This window comes from Arctopsyche grandis, chromosome 4, assembly GCF_051622035.1.
Source record: "Arctopsyche grandis isolate Sample6627 chromosome 4, ASM5162203v2, whole genome shotgun sequence".
Classification (NCBI taxonomy): Eukaryota; Metazoa; Arthropoda; class Insecta; order Trichoptera; family Hydropsychidae; genus Arctopsyche; species Arctopsyche grandis.
The window spans coordinates 1,133,445-1,158,764 of record NC_135358.1 but is presented as its reverse complement, the minus strand read 5'-3'; the positions used below and the strand labels follow the sequence as shown (position 1 = coordinate 1,158,764).

General features: G+C 31.9%; 1 protein-coding gene across 1 annotated transcript in view; it reads right to left on the bottom strand.

Moving 5' to 3' along the window:
- Window positions 1-1,502: 1,502 nt before the first annotated feature.
- Window positions 1,503-25,320, bottom strand: part of stw (laccase) — a 43,264-nt gene continuing 19,446 nt past the window's right edge. Inside the window, exons 2-8 of the mRNA XM_077428517.1 lie at window positions 8,937-9,327; window positions 8,581-8,865; window positions 7,492-7,967; window positions 6,297-6,481; window positions 5,442-5,637; window positions 4,524-4,736; window positions 1,503-3,074 (exon numbers count right to left, since the gene is read on the bottom strand). Of these exons, the coding sequence (XP_077284643.1) occupies window positions 2,686-3,074; window positions 4,524-4,736; window positions 5,442-5,637; window positions 6,297-6,481; window positions 7,492-7,967; window positions 8,581-8,865; window positions 8,937-9,327 (2,135 nt within the window). The 3' untranslated portion in view covers window positions 1,503-2,685. The remainder of the gene's footprint in view (window positions 3,075-4,523; window positions 4,737-5,441; window positions 5,638-6,296; window positions 6,482-7,491; window positions 7,968-8,580; window positions 8,866-8,936; window positions 9,328-25,320) is intronic.

Below are 25,320 nucleotides of genomic sequence, written 5' to 3'. Positions count from 1 at the left end.
TTATATATATATGTACATAATATACATATATTTATGACTATTGTCAGTGTAGTTGAATCGGCGGCAAATGATCTCCACATTTCGGGAAATTGTGCGGCACCGGTGGTAAGTCGTTATGAGTTCCTACGTGTAGTACTAAATTCATTCCAATCACTATATGGAAGATGAAATGACAATGGAATAACCAATAACCTGTAATTAAAATAAGATTAATATGTATGTAGATTGATTATGTTAGTGCTTAAGAGGATAAGTATGATTACATACCGGGGTTATCGGCTCTAAATCTGAAGACAACATAGCCATTATTTGGCACGGCGATTGTGTCTTTGAATGGAGGCTGGTTGAATTGTCGGTGAAGGAGACCTCTCCTGTCTAAATCTAGAGCATGCTTCAAATTAATCTTCTTTACGTTTTTATCTGGTGACCGTCCCATACCGATTACATTGTAAGCCTGTCCATGGAGATGGAAAGGATGTGACAGATTCGGTTGTTGAACTGAAAAATACAACATATTTTAATCATTTTCAAAAGTTAACATGTCACATTCCAAAATGAGATAAATGAAGACTCACCTTCATCAACTAAGACTACTTCTACGATAGCGTTGAGTGGAATGTCAATAGTATGTGTGCACATGCAGTTTGGTCCACAATCGGGTGGTCTATTATCACCATTGCAGAACTGTTCTGGTGGGATATCGTCAATTTGTGATAGAGGTGGTGCTGGTGGAGATTTATATGAGATTTCGTCGATCAAACTTATCACATGGTCACCGCCGGGAGCAACTACAACAAAACAATGATTAAAAATATATATATTTAAACTAAATATTAAATAGTTTAGGTGACATACCTAAATATCTGTTGTAAGTGTTTGGAGTGAAAAGATCTGCCGGCTTGTAGAAGAAGAATCTGAACGGTAGGAAAATTTTTACATCAGGCCTATCCTGGAATATGCCTGGATCAATGTGTCCAGCGCTTTTCAAATTGCTAACGCACACTGCATCTGGACGTTTTACATTGCAAATGGCATCCAACGGATTCAGTACCTTTAATGTAAAATATTGTATTTTAAAATAGCTGCAAATTTTGTAAAAAAATAAAATTAGTTATTTTATAAAATGATTGCTAATTATTTACATTTTTACATTTTTTTAAATTTCTACAAAATTCTATATAAAAATATAATTTACAATGTGAAAATAAATGTACACTTACTATTCATTACTTACTGAATAATTTTCTTCTGAAATGCTACGGTGAAATTAAATATTATTTTATGTGTGCTAATAATCTTCATGCATCATTCAATAAAATAAGAATAATTTACAATGTGCCAAATATATGTATATAAATTTAAATAGTCAGTGCATTCAAATCAAGTGAAATATTTCTATAATAATATATTTAAAAATGAGTTGTGTAAAAATTTGATAGTCAAATAATTAAGTACTTTATGTTCATTTGTTAAATATTTCAGATGTGGGAAAATATGAAGGTATATTAATTAAATATTTTATTTATTACAAAAAAGATGGTAATGGTATAAAAATCACATACAGAAAAAAAATATAATTACAGATCACTAATAAAAATGGTAAGGGTTTCTCGATGTGTCAGTTGACTAGGTATCTACATCTCATGACCACGAGTAATAATTATGGTAAAAGTAATCATATGTATCGTATCAATGGCTAAATATAATTGGAATTTTTTAAAAATGAATCTATAAAAGCGTTTTGCGTTGATTCTGGTATATACAAATGTGTAACATGATTTTTTTTCAGAAAAAAATATTTGAGTATAAAAAATTATCTTAAATAACAAATAAGTATGTAAATAAAAACGTCAAAATGCCTTAGAAATTAAATTACAAATAAGGGCATTGAAGTTTTCAGGCATTTTATATCTCAACGCTTATGTACACAAAATACTCACCCGATCGTCGGGACACCACCAAGCCCTCAAAAGGTATTAGATAAAATATTTACAACAAATTAATGACTTACGTACGAACGTACAACTCTCGCGTTTTCGTTTAATATAAAAAAAAAATAATTACGATGTAAATTCAATTGAAACGTCTAAGCACCGGGAATTGTTTTGTAGTGTTTTGTCAAAACATGGCGCTTTAAAATGGCAGCCGAGTAAATAAATAAAAAAAAAAAAAACATAAAATGAGTATTATTTTCAATATCAACTTAAATTATTAATTCAGACTAATTCAAGAAGTAATCGGCAAGATTAAATTTTTTTTTGTGAAATTTTTGTCAAAATTTTTTATCCATTGTATTTACTGTATATGGAAATATGTATTTAAAAAAGAGTTATTCTATTTACAAATACTAAACTTTATACTAACATAAAACTTTCACTAAGCTCTTAATAAAAATAAATAAATATAAAATCCGTCGTGATTAATTTTAATAAAAAAATTAAAATCGACGGATTTTAATTTTTCAATAAATAATGAAGAGTATTAAAAGCTTAATTTTTAGTTAGCATTACCGAAATGTGATATAGACAGAGAAAGTGTGCCAGGGTAAGAAAAGACAAAAAAAAAAATGAAATACAATGGACGATTCGTCGCTGAAAGAGTTCATGAAAATATATAAAATAATATGCATTCGAGTTCACTCTTATGTTTCACACTGTTGTTTCACTGTAATACTTTATTAAATAATTAATTGATGGGTATAGGTGGTAGATGGTCTCCACAAGTTGGGAAACCGGGTGGTATGGGTGGTAAATCGGCGTGTGTGCCGACTTGGAGGATCAAGTCCATTCCGATGACTATGTGGAACAGGAAGTGACAGTGGAGGAGCCAGAATCCAGGATTGTCGGCGCGGAAACGGAGGATCACATAGCCGTTGTTGGGGACGGCGACTGTGTCTTTAGCTGGTGGATGATCTCCTTGCTTCAGGTGACGATGGAGCAGACCACGTCTGTCCAAGTCCAACGCGTGCTTCAAATTAATCTTCTTGACGTTCTTGTCCGGCGATCGGCCGATACCGATCACGTTGAAGGCGTATCCATGCAGATGGAACGGATGCGAAAGATTGGCAATTTGAACTAAAACGTATAAAAAATGTAAAAAAAACGAATCTGATTTAATATGTGTGTACAAATAGTGGATGTATAAAGCATTTGGCGGTTACGTAATCAGTATCTAGCGCTTTACAAGTACTGCGATATTGTATGGTATTTGAAATGACAGTGGATCGCGTTACGAGTGACTCGATAAAGAATCATCTGCGATATTATATGTAATTTGCAAAAGATTTTCACTTGCGGCGCATTTTTTTTAGTTCATAAAATCATTTAACCACTTCATCGCCATAGGCGCATCGGCGCGCGCCCGTGAGAAGAGCATCGTAACCTGTGCACCGCGGTAATATGTGTTCCCCGAACAGCACTTCGGCCTAATGCGTGCGAGTGAGATCGCATGTGAGGGAGAAAACCGATGTCCCTATGCATATACGGAATAACTAGCGACTGCCGATGAAGTACATATGTATGTACGTATCTGACGAACTGTACGAGTCGTAAACAATGTGTGCCGCGAATATCCAGAAATTACAATGCTCTGCCGTAGAGGATCGCCACAAGCGCACCGGTGCGCGCTCCTTCGTATTTAAGGCTATGGCTCGAAATTAATTTTGGTTTCTTCACAGCGACATCTAAAAATATCCTGTGATACTAATGAAATTGAAAAAGGTCAATATTTATCGTTAGTTTGTGATATATTCAAGAGGTAGTGTCAAGGGTTGGCACTAAGCATATACATATACTAAAATAATAGATTTTATTAGAAAAAAATTATCAATTATTTATTTATAAATGATGATGAATTGTTACTAATTTTTTAAAAATGTGAATAATAACGATTAGTTTCTTTTTTTTTATTTGTTTTTCGAATAGAATAATGTAATTTCGTGTGACGCAGATTCTTTACGAGATGTGTCATTGTAGACGAAACAGACGTGTTTCATTTATTGCTAATACGTTTTAGCGATAATCGGTTGATTTGTTGTGATTATAACTAGTTTGTTCGAGCTTTCTTCGTGAATTGGTGTGGTTCGGTGATTATTGGTCACAAAGCGCTCGCCCAAAAGTCACTAAAATCTCTATAACGGAACATCTGGCAGCCGAAAAGTCCATCATACTAACGATAACTATCATACTAAAGAGAACTCGAATGTCAAATATTCCGTATTCGCGATTTTCATGGCAAAAATTGTCTTTTGGGCGACCGTGATGTGACTAATAATCCAATTACCCTTGTTGTATACGTTTTTTTTTAAATTGGAAATACGCGTTTCTACAAACGCGTGGCGATTAAGTGGTTAAAAAGGAGTAGTTGATAATGTGGTCTTTTAAACATTCATATATTTGAAGAGATATCGGTTATGAAGCCGCCAAGAGATTCATTATACCATTTCTCGTACAAATTCAAGTTTTTTCAAACTTTCGATTTTGTTCAGATGTACTATACCTGTATACTTGTTAGAAATGATTTACCTTCGTCTACGAGTACGATTTCTACGATCGCATTTAGAGGAATGTCGACTTTGTGAGTGCACATGCAGTTTGGTCCGCAATCTGCCGGTCTGTTATCGCCATTGCAGAATTGTTCTGGGTTGATTTCGTCGTATTGGGTCAAAAGTGGGGCAGGGGCAGCCAAATAAGAAATTTCGTCGATTAAACTGATCACGTGGTCTCCTTGTGGTGCCACTAAAATCACAAATTAATGTCGCGTTATAGATTAAAGTATTTGTGGGGATGTTATGCGTAAAAAAAATGTTTGAAAAACACTTTCTATTTTAATAAATGCACGTACATAGATACATATGAGTGGCTTCTTAATTTATGGTTCGCGGACTAAAACTGTCTATTTTGGAATTTATATGGAGAAATTGTATAATTTTTAACTCGACTAATTCATCGAGCTTAAAATTAATAAAACATGATTTATTAAACCGGAAAAAAATTGTTAACTAGTCGGCATGCTTGTTATGTTCTAGTTTTTATTATTTTTGAAAATAACTAGCCAATTACTATCAAATGTGCAAAAGGTTCTCAGTAACGACACAGATTTTTATTTTTAATTATAAATTCCAGTAGTCAACAAGCATGTATTTTTGGCTGTAGAATTGACTGGAATGAGGAATAGACCTATTTTTTTTAAATTGAGAAATACTGTATAAAAAGACACGTCGAAAATAAAAGTTTCACACGTTGAATATGTATGTAAATCATATTTATAATAATTTCTGCTCTGATTGATGTTAAGTAAGTGTATCGAAAATATTTTTGCATATGATGTAATTTTCTTCCTGAATTTTAAATGAAAAGATTGCCGAATGTTGACTTTTAAATATTTGATTTAATAGAAGCAATTTCTAAATAAGTCCAGTTGGTTGGAAATATTATACATACCCAAGAATCTATTGTAGGTGTTAGGTTGGAAAAGCATCTCAGGACGATATACGAAGAATCTGAACGGAAGGAAAATCTTCACATCGGGCCTTTCCTGGAGCACAGCTGGATCGATATCCCTGGCATTCTTCAATTGACTGACGCAAATGGCATCGTCCCTGTCAATATTACACCTTGCATCCAAAGGATTCATCACCTGATTGGTTTTCAATACAACATGATTCAGAAAAACGGTAATTCGACATGCCACCGTTCGATAGTCCGTACTTACGGTTCGCTCGTCAGTCGGTCGGAAAAAAGTTTGACAACTACCGAAATTTTGTATGTAAGTTCGTACGAAACAGTTATATACATTGTTAAGTCGTTCATGCATACATTTTTTTTGTTTTGGTAATTATTTTTTACAGTGAAAACAATACATTTTTATATACAAAAAAAGTCAATTCAAACTATAGATAAATTTACAATTGTTCAAAATCGTTTTTGTACAGTTACAGTTAACTATGTGCTTTTTAAATACGTCCAATTTTAACTACACAAACTACACGTACACATTATTTTATATTTTCACATAATAAGTGGATGGTTGGAGTGTATATTTGGAATAGTAACAGTCATGCTAGGATATTTTCAATGATGGTTCGATTGAATGGAGAAACTTTTGATCGTTTAGGATATTATGTAGTGTAACGATTTTATTGAGGAAGCAATGAATTGCACAAACACGTGTAACCGTTGATTATAACGGCGTGACAGATTCGCATGCAAATATTTATCTAGGTCAAAATCATAATATGTATGTGTAGCATGCTTGAATATGTTTTTAATTATTTTTCTTTTTGCTTTTCGTCTTACCACTCCTTGAGGAAGACCGCTGTCATAAGTTGGCACTTGAGAGGACGGTTGATATGGTCCTCTGGCGTATCTCAAGATGCCCAACTGCTGTGTCCTCTTGATTCCACATTCGCCGAGTCCTCTTACCTGAATCCAATAAGCTCCAGCAGGTTGGTTGGCTTCGATTACAAAGTCGTATCTTTCACCTGGTGAAAAGTAAGGATTTTAAAATTAAAATTATACTGTACTGGACGGAATCATACCATGACCAGGAAAATGAAAGGAGATGGATTAGTATTGAGATTCATCTACAGCTTGATTGTTAATAGAAAGAAAAAAGTGTTTGCAAAAAGGTATTGACTGTAATAAATCTGCTAACTACTACCTACTAGTGTGTTGCTCGAGTCTACAAGCGATAAATTGTACAAAGTAATTTCGAAAATAAATCACTCCAGCATACCCAAGCAGCAAAATAGACGGTAGAAATGATAATTATCACGATTAATAGAACATACAACATATATACAAAACAAATTAGCAGATTTATTACGAAATGAGTACGTTTATGTAGTGTCCGGGAAAGTTTTCCTAAACATTACTACTAAAACTCTCGTAAGACAAACTAGAAGGTGCTGGGATAAGTAGACAATTTCGAATAAAAAAAAAGCTCGGCACTTTAAGAGAGCTGGAGAAAACTAGGACCTTCTCTTGTATAATTACATATGTATATGCAGTAGTGAATCAAAGTTAGAGACATTAAAAATGATTCCAGCATTTTGGGTTACAAAATCAATATAGGCAGTATAATTTCGTGAACACTTTCTCCACAATTTCAAATTATAACTTCTCGTTTCCAACGAGAGATAATTTATTTAAACGTCTACAATTATCGGCCCACCCATGAGTTGTATATTATATTAAGTTAACTATGCAACACTACTTAAGTACATATAAATACAACGATGGAATCACACGTTGCTCAATAGTTTGCGTAGGTTTTGCAGGAAGGTATAGAACCAACAATCAATGATTCTCATACAATATATTATTTTCTTCAATTGAAGGTACGAAGCATTGCACTTAGCAGTACATGTATTAAGTACTTCCTTTGTCGGAATTTCACCTAAGCAGGAGACACATTCCCACGGGTGGTTTAATGAGCGAGAAAGTGGAAAGCTTTTACAAATTAATCAACCAAGTATCCATCACTGCTTACCAGAGAACGAAATTATCGTGTTGACATTCACCGGTCTCACTGGCTCTCCATCTGTGGCAATCACGGTAAGACCGTGACCCTCGAAGGTGATCTGAGCTGGGCACACTGATGCGAAAGCGTTGATCATTCTGAACCTGTACCTCCTTCCTGGAGTGATTGTGAATATTTCTAATGGGGTATTGGTTACGAATCCTGTATTGGGATCTCTGAACTGTCCTTTGCCGTTGATGAGGACGTTGTCGGGATCTTGGCCGGTGTTGACTGCCAAACGTCCTGGGTACCTTTCAGCTGCGTCTTCATGGAGCCAATCGCTCAGGATCATGACGTGGGTGGTCAAGTCAAAGTCGTACAAGTGACTGTTGGGATCTTTGGATGGTGGTTGTCTGACGACGATGCTGCCGAGTAGGCCGTCCAATTTCTGGAGACCGGTGTGAGCGTGCCAGAAGTGGGTACCAGCATTGCCAGTCCATTGGTATCTGAAAGAAGAAAATTTGTTAATATGGTTGGAAAGCATATAAAAAACTTTTGGAGACTTGTTTCTACCATTTCGCATAATGGAAAATGTCAAAGGAAAGATCTGAAATGGGTAGCCTTCTATAATAGAAGGGACAAATAATGTGTGGGTAGGACGATAGGTGGTGCTATATACATATGTATATATAGAGTTACATAAAATTACTATTGGAGTTAAATAAAGAAGGGTTCAAATAAAAAAAAAGGAAAATAGTACATTTATTGAAGCTCGGGTCAGATGTTTATATAACAAAGTTATTAGGAAGCACTTAGATTGCCGAAAAACTGTTGACACGTTTTCAACTAAAGACAGATTCGAAAATAATTCTACCTGAAAATTCAGATATAGTTTTAAAAGTGCTCCAATTATAATTTACTACCCTGTGAGTTTTCTTGTCATTCTCACTTAAAATCAATAACTACATATGTAAATTGCCGTTCTATATAAATCGCACTCTCTTAGACCCAAAACTATCTATTATTATTTTTTTGGTTCCTAATGGGTGGTAACCTACTTTCATAGATTCCAAATCGAGAAGAACAATCAAATCGTCTCAGTCTATTTTAGAATGGTACCTGAAAGTGTTTCCTTGCTGAATTGGGCACTGAGTGACGAATGGCACACCGTCGTAGTATTGAGAGCCTCGTTGCCAGATTCCATGCCAGTGAATGGTGACTTCCATACCTTCCATATGATTTTCAACATCGATTACCACCTTGTCGTTTTCGCAAACTTGTATACTGGGTCCTGGCAACATACGATTGGCACTCAAGATACCTCTTTCGACACCATCGGCCAACACGCACTGGCAGTGACTCCATACGACATTGGTAGCGTTGGGAGTGCACACTTGGCAAGCCCTGAAAAATTACATCAAAATTAAAACTCAAAAGTCTTCGGATTACGTGCTCAGAAGATCGGTAGAACTTACGCTCCGAGCACAGTGTAGTATTCGAGGGTGAAGTGGTAGTAGCATATTCTGGCAGGTTCATTTTCTCTGCAAGCTCTAGCACATTCATCAGGAGCTGAAAGGAGTGGATTTCTCCTCAGCTCAGCAGTAGCACTGCTCGTGAAGTCCAAATGTCTGAATGGAGACTTTGGATTTTGATCAGCTGGGGGTAGAGGACTCGCTCTTACACCGGCGCTCAATCTACCACCTGAGCTTCCACTGTATCCACTGGAGGATACTGTTCCAGGATGGGTCTGAACTAATCCGTGCGTGGATGAGAAGAAGTCTGAAGAATCTGGTACAGAGGTCTGTCCGCCATTTACTTCAGGCTGCCACCAGGACGCCGAAGTGGATTGATCAGTCGGGAGCACTTCTGCAAAATATGTTTGAATTAATTTATGCTAATTACCACATATGGTGTGGGGTTTTTTTGTTGTTGTTGTAATGCTGTGTGGTGAATGTTAAAATCGAGGGTCACGTAAATGAAATAAATTCAGAACTGTGCTTTTGCCATGTGCGTGATGTGACCTTACAATATAGCGAGACACACCCAATGTCAAGAAATAATCGAGAAAAGCTGTTTTATTTCATATTATGCATAATGTTAAATTAAGTCCACGATTTAAATAAAAAAATTCTTACCGACAATGGGTAAGAAAAAAACATTATGAAATTTGAATACATGCTCGTATATTATTATTACTAAGAATTTTTGAGTAATTGATCAAGATTAAGTTTTAATGTAAAGTAATATGTACATACATATATGTTAACCCGAATCCGTGAAATTCACTATACAAAATGTATAAAAACAGCAAAAATTTATGAATAAGCCATATGAGTAATCGTATGACAGTTGGACGATAGCGCGTCGCCCCGCTCCTGTCCATTCCCACTCTCCTCATGGTTCACACATCGTAATATCTTAGCAGCCAACACGTATTTATTTAAGGTTAGGTTAGGTTAAGTTAAGTTATGGTTGGTTTTATTCATTTAAGATTAGGTTCTTCGGTATTTATTTTTGTCAAATTTTATTTTTGTTACTGGCAACCCATTTGACGTTTGATTTACCGGGCGGACCCCAATTGGTTCGTGCACGCTATTTTAGAGATTTTAATTTGACATTAAATGTCGTTTTGACAAGCGGTGCAAAAAATATTATCCCGTTTTAAATTTGGTAATCATTCACAGAACTTGATCGTTTATAAGGAAGGGTTAGAGCCCAGAGCCAAAGAGCTTTCATACAATTATTTTTGAAAAAGTTCGATTTATTACTTTTATCTCGAATTCTCAATCTATATTTAAAATCAATCGGAATTCACAACTCGAAAATAATCGAAATAGCTTTCAATACTAAACCGATGATTAATACTCGGAGAATTTTTCAGTTCATTGCCAATCAATAGATATTAATTACAAACAATTACATATTTTTTAAATATAAACCTACTGTTACATTTCTTTCGAGATCTCGTTTCGAATCTATGTTATTATGTCGATGATTCATGATATTATGCGACACCATACATTTATAAAACGCTTTCGAACGGATGAGGTCATGGCGTGATTTGCTCTACCTTTAAACAGCAAAATTGTCTTATACAATATGGTGTAACACCTTCAATGTGTTCCTACAAAGTGCTAAAGCAAAATGTCCGACACACTTGCTTTGCAATTTTACATAAATATTTCACGCATCGAACTTGCAACACGGATTAATATGAGCTCACAATGATTTCTTACTTTTTTTTTAATATATGTACAAACCTTCTTACAGTGTACCGTGTACTAACCAAATTGTCTTCAGAGATTCTGTAAGTAGGTTTTTTATGCATATGTACCAAGACCAAAGTCCTTCAAACTTCCAATTAACCATTTTAAACGAAAAAAAAAAAATTGTGGCCTGAACATTATCCCAATAAACATGTTTCAATAGAAAATACTCAATATAAAATAGTATTAACAGTGGGAGAAAATTCCAAATGAAAATACGTACTATTGACTTTTGATTTGAACTGGACGACTACTTAGAGATATTTAAAAGCTGAAAAGTACTACAAATGAAAGATAAAATACCCGAATATAGATTCCAATATTCATTTTGAATAGAAAATTGACAGATTTTGAGACATCGACCGAACCACACCAAGATATATAAAAATCGCGCGATTTAAAAAACACATACATATATCTCCGAATCTCGAGCCAATCAACTGTTTTTATTTACAAGATTCGTGTTTACTGGGCATAGATCTATAAGAAAAGTCATATCTCGTCTCTGAACCATTTTTCCTGTCGAACAGTGTTAAACAATGTGTTGGATATAGCGAAATATTTCAGTACAGGAAGATTCTCGATATTATTTTTCCCTACGTTTAAAAAGCTCGTGTTATATTAAACCTTTTGCAGCACCATCACAGCCATAAGGTTTTTAATCAAAACTGATTCAAAAATTAACCCACAGGTGTATAGCTGTATAACAGAGTTTATGGTAATATTATACTATGTACATATGTATTCCATTTTCCATTTGCAAAAACAGAGTGTGAATTGTGTTGAAGTTGCTTAACGAAGGTCGATTTATAATTCAATGTGGAATTTCAGTTCGGAATTGTTTACCTTGCTTTATTTTAAGAAAAGTTTAATCCCATGTTCATTTTCTATTATGCACTGTACCGTAAAAGCTTCGTGCAGTTATTTCCACAGCAAAAGTGGTTTTTGAGCAGCATTTTGGATTAATATTGCATAAGAAGTGCAACCAATGTGACAACAGACTCGTTACCTGCGAACGACACGTCCGCTCCACTTGTAAATATAGTGCAATGTGCAATAAGCTTATATGTATGTACGTAGTAGCATACTTGGACCATTCATAAAATGATATCCGCTCGTAACAACATTATCAGGTTGTAATAAATAATTACAGGTATCGAAAGTGGGCCGTGCAAATAAAATATCTTGCGAGGAATTTTTCTCGCGAATTTATTTTCAACGCGTCAAATGCATGCTAAGCGATTACGGTTAAACGAGCTAAGCGGCCGGATAATCGCGTTCGGAATATTTTAATATTGTCAAGCAAGTTTTGTGTGTTATAAGTGCATAATTTGAAACTGCGACTTCTTGGTCATGAATTATTGATGCGAATTTGCACGTGCGATTTACACTTGACAGTGAGGAGCTACTTACATACATACACCTTTGATAGTAAAATTCGGCGGTTTTAAATTGAATAATTTAATTTTTTATAACATCAATGTAAACTTAAGAGGGCTGGATACCCTAAACCTTAATTTTGTTGCCATTCCTTTCTTCGATATATATATTGAGTGAATGTGACAGTTGCGCCTCTACCAGATAATACCTATTTTAAATCGACAAAATCGAGGTTTCGTATTCTCCAGTTTTCTCCCCCGAAACTGGACCAAGTTTAAAAAAAATTTCATCATCGGTATGAGAAAGATATTTTCTATGTTTGCTTGTTCGTATTTTTTTTAAAATTAACCGTTAAATAAGCACACTGGACTCTTTTCGTGGGTGTAAAAACGAGCCGATTTTATAGATGTTTAGTGGCTCCTAGCTCCTATAAAAAATAACTAATCAAAAAAATAAAAAGATAGAAACATGCCTATGGTGGATATCCTTAGCATATTAAAAAATAATTTATCTAGTGCCATAATTGAGGAAGGGAGAAGTGTAATACGATTGTATGGACAAGGCGCTGGTATCCAGCTCTCTTAATATCATGAAATAGCAATTTAAATTTAAAAAAAAAATATATATATATATATATATTTTACTCCATGAAGTAAATTTTTACCTGAAGCATATTACTATTAATATTAATTACTGTTTATTTACTAAACATTAAACATTACTTAATATTAAACATTAAACATTACTAAAATAAACATTAAACATTAACTAAACATTAAAAATTACTTACTAAACATTATTCAATTACTGTTTACTATTAATATTGAACTAACTAAACTTTTGACAGTAAAAAGCTATTTAAAATTAACAAATTGTTTTTTTTAATAACATATTTGGTATTATTTCTCACATTACTACATTAATCAAATAAAATAAGAATTATATTATTCTACATATTATATTATAAATGCGAGATAAAATAATGGATTTTTTTTTGCATTCTCGTTTTACATTCATAATTACATACATATATGGATGATTGGAAGCGGATTTATTTTATGTATGCTTACTTTTTTTAGAAACAGTATCATACCTAACAAGATAAAGGTATTGTTGTGTTTTTTTCTGTCAAACGATTGTGAATTGAACCTGTTGAATTGACGGACTGTTCATTCAATGCAAATTTTTACATCGGTGAGAATATCCACAGCTTTTATACCCGTTAGTACAATCATATACATAATAAACATTTACAGTACGATATATGTACTATAATAAATTTTTTGAACAAAATAAATAATGAATACAATTAAAATAAATAGGAATTAGCATTCAGAGAGCGATTTCATTTCGATTTATGTATGGAAAGCATGGACAATCACAAATTATGGATCTGTCGTTTAGCCTTGGGTCAATCAATGGGATTAAAATAGCAGACGGACAGACTTTCTTCTTTTCTCTCCAGTAGTATTGACGCTATAAAGACAGTATTTATAGTTAATTATCGTAATTTAAAGTGAATCGTCGATTTCGCGTGCGAATATCGATCGGCTATGAATATTTGAATACGATTACGATTTAGATCGTGAGCGGTGAGATACGATCGATATTGAAATGTATATAGGGAAATTGTAATTTTATCGACCGTGAATTTAAAATATAAGTCATTGTATAGTTTGGTTGGAGAGTTAATACGTTCTGGTCTACGGTTACGAAAATGAGGCTCCGTTCGCAATTTTGTATGTACTCATGGTGCATTTTGCAACGATCGCATTGACCTTAGTTGAAAATCTCAAGCAATGTAGAGGACGTATCAAAAAGCCTTGTGCAACGGGAAATTGTTGATTGTTTCGTCGGCCAAATGTTGGCTTGAAAATCTTCATTAAAAATGTTTGCGTTTATATGAAAAGACTACGTATGTAATTTGACTTTTAATGATTTGTATCAAATATCTATTGAATAATTTTTTGATATGTTGGTTTTTATCATTAATGTTTTTTAAAACTATGAATTTTCAATATATTACGGCTGTAAATTCTATGACCATAAATTCATTTCTTTTGTTTAAAATTTTGATAAAAAGATAGTTATCGATGAGTTCAAAAAACATAGGTACATAAATTCTTAAAATATCTATGTAAGTAAGAAGTGTAAATTATTTTAGGAATTCACGAGAATGCTATGATAAATTTCAGATATACTGCAATAAAGATTTATCTCTTGATATTTTAAACGAATTTTAAGTAAATTAAGATTTGCAAAAATGTGTTTGTATTTTTTGTTTACAGTATGCATATATTATATAAATCATCAAATTAAAAAATAATCAACTCAGCATCCGCTTATTATATGTTTTTGAATTTGGTTTAAACTCAGGTCGAATTTTATTATATGTATGTATATTTGATTTCTATATACATATTTAAGGTAAATATAAAGGTTAAGTTATAAACACATGTATTTTCTTAGATTAGGCTTGGAATACTTTAGATTCAAGTACATTTTAGAAACGGATTGCTTTTGATTAGATTTCAGTTAGTATTGTAATTGATTTTAAAAAGGTTTGTGGTCTTTTCAATTAAAGAAAACAGTACGGAATGAGTTACATAACACGATAATAATATAGAAATATTAAATGGAGAGTGGACACGTCAATTGATTGGATCACAATAAATTTCACCATTGAAAAATGGACTCAAAAAAATCTTGTTGAAAAAACTGACTATAGCTTAGTTTATTCATATTTTCTTTCGGTTTTCCTGAAATTTTCGTGCAAATTCACAAAGTTGCGTGTCGGTAGCATTTTTTATGCACAACATAAAAGATCGATACTTGAAAAACTTTCTCCGATACTGCATATAATTGTTAGCGGTTGTTGCGCATCGATAAATAAACGGTAAAATCGGCAAAATCCCGGGAAGCGGAATAGCCCGATAAATCACAAATTAAATGATCCGATTTAATTGCTATTCGTGTAAAATTCAAATGGGAAATTTCTCCGTGTTACGTTGATTAGGCGATAAGCACGAATGCACGAATTGTTTTATTATAATTTTATTACATTCATCAATACATACTTTGTATGTAAGAACTTTCATCGCTTCGATTGATTTTAAAATATTCCACTCACGAAGAGATTTGTCGGCAGACAAATCTGCCGATAAATATGCCTATAAAACTTAACGTACCGATATATGTATGTAAATACTTCGACTTCGTTTCTGAGAATCTTTACATATGAGAATATGGGTCATTTTATGATACTTTTTTGTGAATCCATTCCGGGCATTCCGAAAACATCATTAATTAGCAGACGAGCTACTCTTTGCCAAAAGCAGCTACGACAGACGAAGATTTATAGACAAAATAGTTTGCCGACAAATGGGTTACATTAAACAAGAGGGAAGTTTAGCAAGATGCCAATTCGCTAACCGAAAATCGACGTTACGAACTAGTTACTCAATAGCCATTGTTACAGGTCGAATTACATTTTTTTTCATTCGCTGCAGGTATTTGTAATTCGATAACTAGAGATAGCTGTCAAAGCGTGACCGGCAACGCCGGGCTCTTGAGAGTCGTTTAGAACAAACACGCGTAACGATACACAAAAAAAAAACGATATCGCAGAATATTTCTTTTGTTCTAGATTAATTGCAACCTTGATTCGACGTGATCATGATCTATGTATGAACGGGATGGTATTTGCAATTATTATAGACTTATGTACGAGTCTACGGATGTTGCAGTTCCAATTCAATCATATATTGTTACTTTGTGCGCTTTTTATTCGATTCACGTGTTGTAATTTTAATTGATGTGCAGGAAGTTGGGATGTGTATCTTTTTGTAATGCTCAAGTGGTACTATTATACAATGAAGATACATCTATTTCCCATTTGTAAAAAAGTGCGTTCAATTAACTCTATCTGGGTAATTATTGTTTCCTGTATTCACCTTCGTTTCCTATACAAAATTACTTCTAAATAAGAAGAAGCAAAATTATATGGGTATCTACTTAAAAATGAGTATTTGAAAAACATATATTATATATACCAACTAATCAGGTTGTCTTTCGTTGCTTGTGTGGGACAAAGTCGGAAAAAGAAGTAAAAATTGAATTCTTCGGAAAATTTTTTAGTCTACAAGGTAGTGAAGTAAAGATAGCAAATCAAATTTCGTTCTAAATTTAAATTTTTGATTTAAATAATGGAAAACAAACATTAACTATATGTACATACAAATATTGTGATAAAATAAGGGATAAAAAGGTGGCAATTAATGAATTGCCAAATCTTCTGAAATAAATTGTGATAAAATTTGCTGATGACCGACGGGTCGATTGCAAATATCTTAAAAAAAAAAAAAATTGTAGTAGATGAGACATAAAAATGTATAAAGTAAATGAATATCATCGGAGTTCTATCAAAATTTAAGTATAACTTTTTAAGACATTCCCTAAGCAAACGGATTATTTGAATAAGATTTTAATATTAAGATAAACCTTTCAGTATTCTATTGTCTATAAAAATGGAATCGAGAATTTATTAAGATTGGAGAATTGGATTGAGAATTAATATAATATAATTGGATTAATTATAAAAAATATCGAAATTTAAAAAAATACATGTAAACAGTTTATTTATTTTTGGATTATAATAATTGAATAAATGTACAACGTACATACATATATGTATATACGAATGTATGAACTTCTTTCGAAATTATAAAATGTTTGATAATTTATAATTGAACAGTTCAAAACAGATAATTCAAATAAATTTGGGTTATACGCTTAGATAACATTAAATGAGTAGATTTGATCAAAAAATCATTGCCAAATTAACTTGTGAACCACTCTGTTTGTTCTACGTGTAATATATTAATCGCTTTTAAAATAAAACGTACATATACTAAAATAAAAAAAACAACAAGATAAGAACGGAAATTTATTACGCAATTAAAAGTAAATTTAAATTTGATTATACGGTAAAGCAATCAATTTCAGAACACGTAGGTAAGATTTTATCATAAAAATCTTGATTATTATATTTAGATACCCAATAAAACACAGTTCATGTATAAATTTTCGAAATGTTCACTCGTCAATGATTTCTTAACGCCTCCCCCCCCCTATAAAGTGAGTCGATATGAACTACGTGACCGTTTGTTAGTTGCAATTTATTATTATTCAATTTCTCGTATAGTCACCCACGACACTGCCAGAAAGTCATTGTCCATGTTGTTATTCGAAAATCGAAAGTTTCGTCATCGATAAAATTGAAATCGATAGTAAATCGTGGGTTTTATTATATACTATATATCCTTTAGAGGCAATAAAAACTTTTATGCTCGTTCGTTTGTATGAATTGGAGCAGGAAACGGTAGACGTAATGGAATTGACAAATTAGACAGATTGAGGTGTCACTGTCACCTCGTGACAGGTGGTGAACGTTGCACCAACTGTGCTACATCTCCAAACATGTGACAGATAAAAAAAATATGGCACATGCTAAAAAACAAAGATAGCTTGCTACTATAAATCACGGTTTTATTCGTCATGAAAGACGTCTGTCATTAAGATTTGCAATTGATTTTTCTAACCACACATATGTAGGTACATTTTTAGGTACGATTTTATATTTTTAGCTTAGTAAGATAGTTTTGAAAGTGTGTTAGATATACAAATTAAATGATATTAAGTTAGTAGACAGAATTTCGTCATCGTAATTGCATACAATTGATGCATTTTTTGCGGCATTCAAATGAATGTTTCTAATAGTCATTAATTTTCTGTTAGGATGTGTGGGCGTGGATTGGAATTAAAGCGAAAATTGATCGATGGCAATATGAATTGCCTTGCGAATATATGAAAAAAATAATCCCAGCAATTTATAACTGAAATTTAGATACTTGACAGCCGTGATATGACAGACAGTGCAATTTATAACTAATTCAGATAAAAACATTCGCTTTTTTCCCCACAAATACATTTGTATAAGTATATACGCGTCAATATTTTTCGCTAATTTCTTCGACAATTTAAATATACACGTACAGGCATAGATATTTTTTAAGTAAGATAACTATCTAAAATTTAGAGTACGAGGTCGTGGTTCGATTATATCAGATGAGAACAAGTTCAGGTGAGTTTCACTTTCGTTTGTTGGTTTTTTACTATCGCTAATAATATCGTATGCTTTATTAATTACACTAAATTATTATATTTCATATGCACGTGCATGTCACTATGTACTGAATTGATTTTAAAATCATTTGCATACCAATTATCAATTTATAAACATATAAAGTAATTACACCGATTAAATATCGTGTAACTCTGTGGCCGTATTAAAAAGCGATTCAATTTACTCATGTAAATACAGTATTAAAGGTCGATATCAATTGATATGTTTTATATTTACAAATGGATCATTTCCTTCTGATAAAATTGGATTTAGTTCTAATTTTCATCGCATACATGTAGGAATAAAAAAAGTTCTACATATGTATATTTATACGAAATTTTTGAGTCGGATATTTTCGTGGTCATTTGAAAACCTTGAAAAGGTCGAATGCTTTTTTAAACTACACGCGCCCATTTTTTTCGCATCGCATGATATTTCCGCATTCGAAAGTGAACATTCATGATCATGTTTTGGGGTTTGGGCGAGACGTTTAAATTGTGTCGATTTTTGCCAGACATACAAGGCTCGTTAGTCGAAATACTGACGTGAAAATTGATTTCGTAATTGATAAGATCACGATAGCCGCAAAAAAGTTTACTCTGGTAATTCATACAAACAGATTGTTCAGACATATCTGTTTTAAAAAAGAGCGATTAAAATTTCAGATTTTTTTTGAGATATGCATACATATGTATTGAACAGTGTAGGTTAACGGTTAATTTGATAACGACTGTAATTAATAACTAAACGATCTCATTGTTCAACTGTGGGAACATATCATTGTGCATATGGAAACTAGGTTAGACAACTTTTACGATTGTGTGTAGCAAGCTTTTTCAGATCAAAATGCTCTTCGAACAATGTTTGTCTTGAACCTGACATGAATATTAAGTATTTTGATTAAAAAAATGATAAAGTTTTGAAAGCAGACGTTGCTGTTAAAGGCACTCATGTATAAGTTTCACTTATACATGAGTACCTTTAAGATTAATGTTAAAAATACATATGATGAAATCTTATCATATTCATGCGCATCCTTGATTTTGAATTTTATTAAATTCAAAATGGTTTTTATTTTAGAACTATATATGTACGTATAGTATGCGTGGTTAAATACTGTGGCATATTCATATAAAAATTATAACAAAGCTCATTATAAATTCATAGACTTATAAAACGAGTTAGTGCCTCTTGGAATAAATCAAAATTTAGTTTTAAATTATATTCGAATATGAAAAAGTACATCAAATCTGTTGATTTTAAATACGCGTGTAGTAGGTGATAGAATATAATACTATTTGAGTGAATAATAATAGGTTTGCTATTCTATGAATATAATTAGTTTAATATTTCATTGATTTTTCCATAAATGAAGTTTAAGCATTCTATTGTGTTACATATATACAATGTGAATTTAATTACAATTACAATTTTAAGTGATAAAATGACCAAATTGTCAACGTTTTAACCCGAATATGTTAATTTATGTACGTGTGCTACAATACCATGACGATTCATTCATGTTCGATGAATGATAATTGTTATTTTTTAGGTGCATTCATTCTAGTACGAGACAAAAGACATTGTGAGAACTCACATTAACCATTTCTAGATAGTACGTACGACGAGGTCGTATCGTGAATAATATAACGATCGAATGAAAAAAAAAAACTGCACAAAATCCGCATAAAATAGAAAATTTCACAATACAGATGTAGAAATCGGCTCGATTGTTCTGAATCGTACGAAACATAGAGCACAAAGCTACGGCCAGTATTAAAAGTCGTACATTGGCATCAATTTTCCGGATCGTTTAATTAATTTTTAATTGATTGTCAGAATGAAAATAATTGCAAGCACACACGCACTCAAGAATGCTCAACTATTTCGTCAGGATTCTGTTACGTAAAGAGAAATTGACGTAATTTGTGATATAGAGAGGCAAAGAAAAAAAATATATACCTGTCGGCGATGCACATACATATGTAGATCATTTCAAACATATATTTAAACAGAAGTATCTATATAGTATATACAGACATTTAAATCCAATTATAAATTAGTCGTTATTAAACAATTCGTTCCAGATACAACAGACGAGGTATCTACATAAATGTGTATTTTCCTATGAATAATTATTACCGGTCACACCACATTTTACATGAGTTTCATTCAATTTCGCAAAATTAATCAAGTCGAACAGTGACAGGAGCAAAATATGCTCAAATAATAGTATTTATGTCAAATTTGATCGATCATATGCGAAGACTAGTATTTTAGAACAGGTTGAACCCGCAATGTACTGTAAAGTGGTCCATACTTGCCGAAATATTTCGACTAGAAGTACATATGTATATTATGGTTCGGTGATTATTCCGCACAAAGAGATCGCGTCATTAAAATCATTAAAATCTCGATCAAACTTCATTAAAATCTCGATCACGGAACATCTGGCACTTAAAAATTCCATCCATCGAGAGTTACGCACACAAACTATCATACTAACGAGAATTCGAGTTCCAGATATTTGATATTCGCCATTTTCGTAGCAACGATTGTCGTGCGCGCGATTGCAATGTGCGAAATAGTCCGTTTACCGTATAATACATTGGTGCTAAACTCATATTATATATTTTTTTCAATAAGAGCTGTAGAATAAACTCAAAAATATATATTTAAATTTTCATTATTTGGTTTACAAAATGATTTAAAAAAATTAAATTAAATTATACAATTTTATTTTTATTTTGCCTAAAAGAACTATAATACTAAATTTTCATATAATACTTTTTGAGAATCAAAAAAAAAAATAATCGTAAGTTTCCGACAAAATTAGGACCATTCTAATATAGCAAGTAATGATCTCTTAAATCATAATAAAATATATTAGCACATATTTCTAATGAAAGAATTAGTTAACTAATAACATAAATTTGTCAAATTTCAGCGACATCATATTATTTATTTATTTACATATATATATACTAGGAAGGCCTAACTGGTAAAGCCCAATGCGCCTTCCTGGTTAATTAAAAACACCGATAAAAAAGTATGGAGCAATTCTACTTTTTTTAATTTAGTATCACAGAGATATGTATGGTTAAATTTGCATTTTTTTGTATTGGTTAAATTTGCATTTCTTTTATAAATTGCCGAATTTCGAGATGCTAGAAAATTTTAAGGATAAGGATTTACAGCATTTTACATAGAAGTGAATTCGAGATGCAGTAAGCTTTAAATTTGCGACAGGGGATAGGGTTGCCAATTTGTTGAAACCTTTTCAATGAAATCAGATAAATTGGCAAACTTTGATAGGAAAAAATTGACCTTGGAATCACATATCCAAGGTCTGGCCAGCAGCACAGCCAGGAATTGAACCCATGACCACACAATTATACGCATTGTACCATTGATCTTTGATGCTGGTTGGATCGATTATATTCAATAGATTCAATTTAGTTAAATTAAAATTAATATAAAAAGCTAAATACACATACATTAATATAAAAAGGAAAACCGCTATCAAAGAAAACCATAATTTAAACTGAAAAAAAACCCACATAAATTCGTACTAGAGTGAATTCAAACAATTTTTTTTCATTTAGCTTGTAATCGAACACGTTTTATATATCATATTATTACAGATAAACACTTCTAAATAAATAAAGACCGCATTAGCATACAATACGTAAACAAATTTCAGTAATTTTTTACAAACAGCTAAAAGTCGATGAAGCGCGATAAGACCATTAGAAAGTCATATTGGAAATTTATTATCGATCGCTTATGAAAACATAATAGAAATAAATATTTACAACTATCACCCATTATGTACGATCGCACAATAGCTTACTATAAATCGCCAATTGTTCGCTACCAATAAGAAAAAAAACGTGGTTAGAGAAATTCGTTATTGAATTTATCATGATCATAGTACATATATAGGCTTACAAGCAAACAATTAAACAAGCTTAAAGTTCAAACACGATATTTCGACCTTAAATCTCAATTTCGTGCGTTGATTGCACGAATTGCGCAATTCGAGCGATTTTTAGAACAACACTTTTAAATTACGAGTGTTTTTTTAGACGGGTCGTTTATCAAAATAATACAACGCAGATATAATACACCAGATCGAAATTTTTCAAGCGTGCAGTGCAAATTTAGATCGTCTGTTTTCCAACCTTGATCTTGCGCGATGGAACAATGCAAGATTGATTTCGGAGCTTTATTGCTCGATTGCGGTTTTTTTTGCAATGTCATTTGTTGCGAAATGGGGTTAAGACGTATAAGGATCCTGTCGTGGCTGCCAAATGTTCGATGGCCTGGTTCGAGGATGATATTTTTAATCGCAAGGTGTTTGTTCGAGATGATGATGACTCGTACCGGAAATCGTTACTACGTAGAACAGTGGTCTTCATCGTGATTGTTTTTAATTAATGGTAATTTTTTTACGGAAAATATGATGCAGTTGAGTGCGGAAAGAAGAATTTTTTTCTGTTTTTATATTTTCAAAATACATATATGCAATGTTTGAATTATCGTTTTCGCAATGCAAATGCTCTACAGATATGCTGTGAAACAAATTTTTACACAATCATCAAAAATATCATATGAAATCATGTACATTTAATAAAATCATAAGAAACTTTTGGATAACTGACTTTTTTTTAAATGAAATAAATTTTATGCGTATACTTTGGCTTTATTTACGTAAATACATACACCGTTTATTTATCGTTTTAATTTATTTAAGAACTGTTTTAATAGTTTTATTTCTATTAATCTTATTTTTTTAATAGAATTTTATTTAATTTTTTCAGACTGTTTTTCAACAAAAAATAAAGTAAAAAAGCTTCTAGTTGACTTAAACGTTTATAGTAAACTAGTAATTCTAGTTGACTAAAGCTTAGAGTAAACTAGTGGTTTTACCCGGTATTTGTAATATAAACCGCTTAAACATGGCTTATCTTACAGTTTTAATATTAAATTTACTTGAATCGAAAAAAAAAATTAATGACCGTCAATTAGAAAATAATGGTTATTTTTATAGATAAGAGAATCTGAAGTGAAATCGGAATTGGAACTAAAACAGGAATCGGCATCCGGAACTGAAAAAGGAATCGGGATCCAGAACTGAAACAAAATGGCAAAGTTTCAAAACGATCGGAAGAATGTATGTAGGATATCAAATCCAAATGTTGTCATACGAACGATCGAAGGCAAACTAAGAAAAGGCTTGCAAAAAGAATCCGGATTCGGAACTGAAAAAGGAATTGAAATCTAAAACGGAATCGAAATCCATATCAATATCATCGTTATAGAAAATTAGATTTTTTCGATACGGATTCTACGAACCAAAACTTTCATACATACATACAAAGTCTCTTTCGAAATTATATATTAAACTAGATAGATGTGATGTGATATGACGTATTTTAAATACATTTAAAATTAATATAAATATTTTTTTTTTAATGTACAATATATTGTCTTTAATTTTTTTTATATTTAATTTCTTCAATGCTATTTAAATACCTACCTATTTTATACCGATACCTATTTTTGAATAATTACAAATATACTACCTACATATAGTAATTATTCAAAAATATGTATATTATTCATTTACTTATATATATATATATATATATATATATATATATATATATATATATATATATATATATATATATATATATATATATATATATATATATATATAATCAAATACTGCACCCTTATTTTTAAAAATACATGATTCCGAATTTCTATACTAGTTATGAATTGAAAGCTATTGATCAATTAACATAAACTTTTTGTCATTTTTTAATAATTGTTTTGATAAGCATAGCCCAAATTCAAAACGATGTTCAATTAATCTGTGATCAATATGAAAAAATAATATCAAAACTGAAAGTGTCAATCAACATATAAAGATATATTTTTACATACCCGGATATGGCATGTTCACCTGCATTCGTGATGCACACAAACGCATTAAAAAGGAGAGAGCGGACGATATTCGCAAAAATTTTACGCATAAAAACTAGTTTCTTTTCCTTTTTTTTTTAAAAGCACTCCTCTTTCGTATATATGTACATATATACGACTCGTCAACGGCATCCAGCGGAAGATCGAGGGGAAAGTGAAGAAATACATTAAATGCATATGTATGTGTAAGTTTTATATATATATATATATATATATATATATATATATATATATATATATATATATATATATATATATATATATAAATATAAATTTATTATACATATATATACGTTAAAGAAAGCGCTTATCTTCAGATGAATTTCAGAACTCCGATTCTTCATCGGTAATACGATCCGAGATGAATTGCACAACAATTCGTTGTGAAATTTATTATTGTCATCATTACGAAGATAGTATCTATTAGTTAAGTGGGCAATATAGGAATTGATAGATCGTTACGGAACCCTCGTTACGATTGAAGTGTGATTCGCATCAAACATCGTATCTTTAAATTGCACTAAAACAAAACTAGATTTATGCAGTTATCGAAGCATTTGTCACGCGCCGTTGAGTTTATATGTAGTTGAAAAGTAAATGTCAATATTTAGCGAGAATGCACATTTTCCCATAGTTGCTAATTGCGTGTGAAAATTTCTACGTGCGTGTACTTTCTTCTGCAATGGTCATGTGTGAAATATTACATGCTCAATTTCATTATTATATTTACTCGTTTTTAAATCGGAACGAGCAGTGAGAAATGTACCGATTCAGATCTGTATCTACAGATACCGGTTTCTTTAACAGACAATGTATGTAATAAAAGTATAATATGACACTTGTATTTATTTATATTTGCAATTAATTACGAGAGTAAGAGAATAGTATTTTTAAAGCTCACATAATAAGGTAGAAATTTGACGTAATTATTTATGCATAAATTAATTACAATGCGAGTACATATTATGCATAGAAGTGTTGATAATAATTTGCATATAATTACCATAATATCATAATATTTGAATATGAATAGGT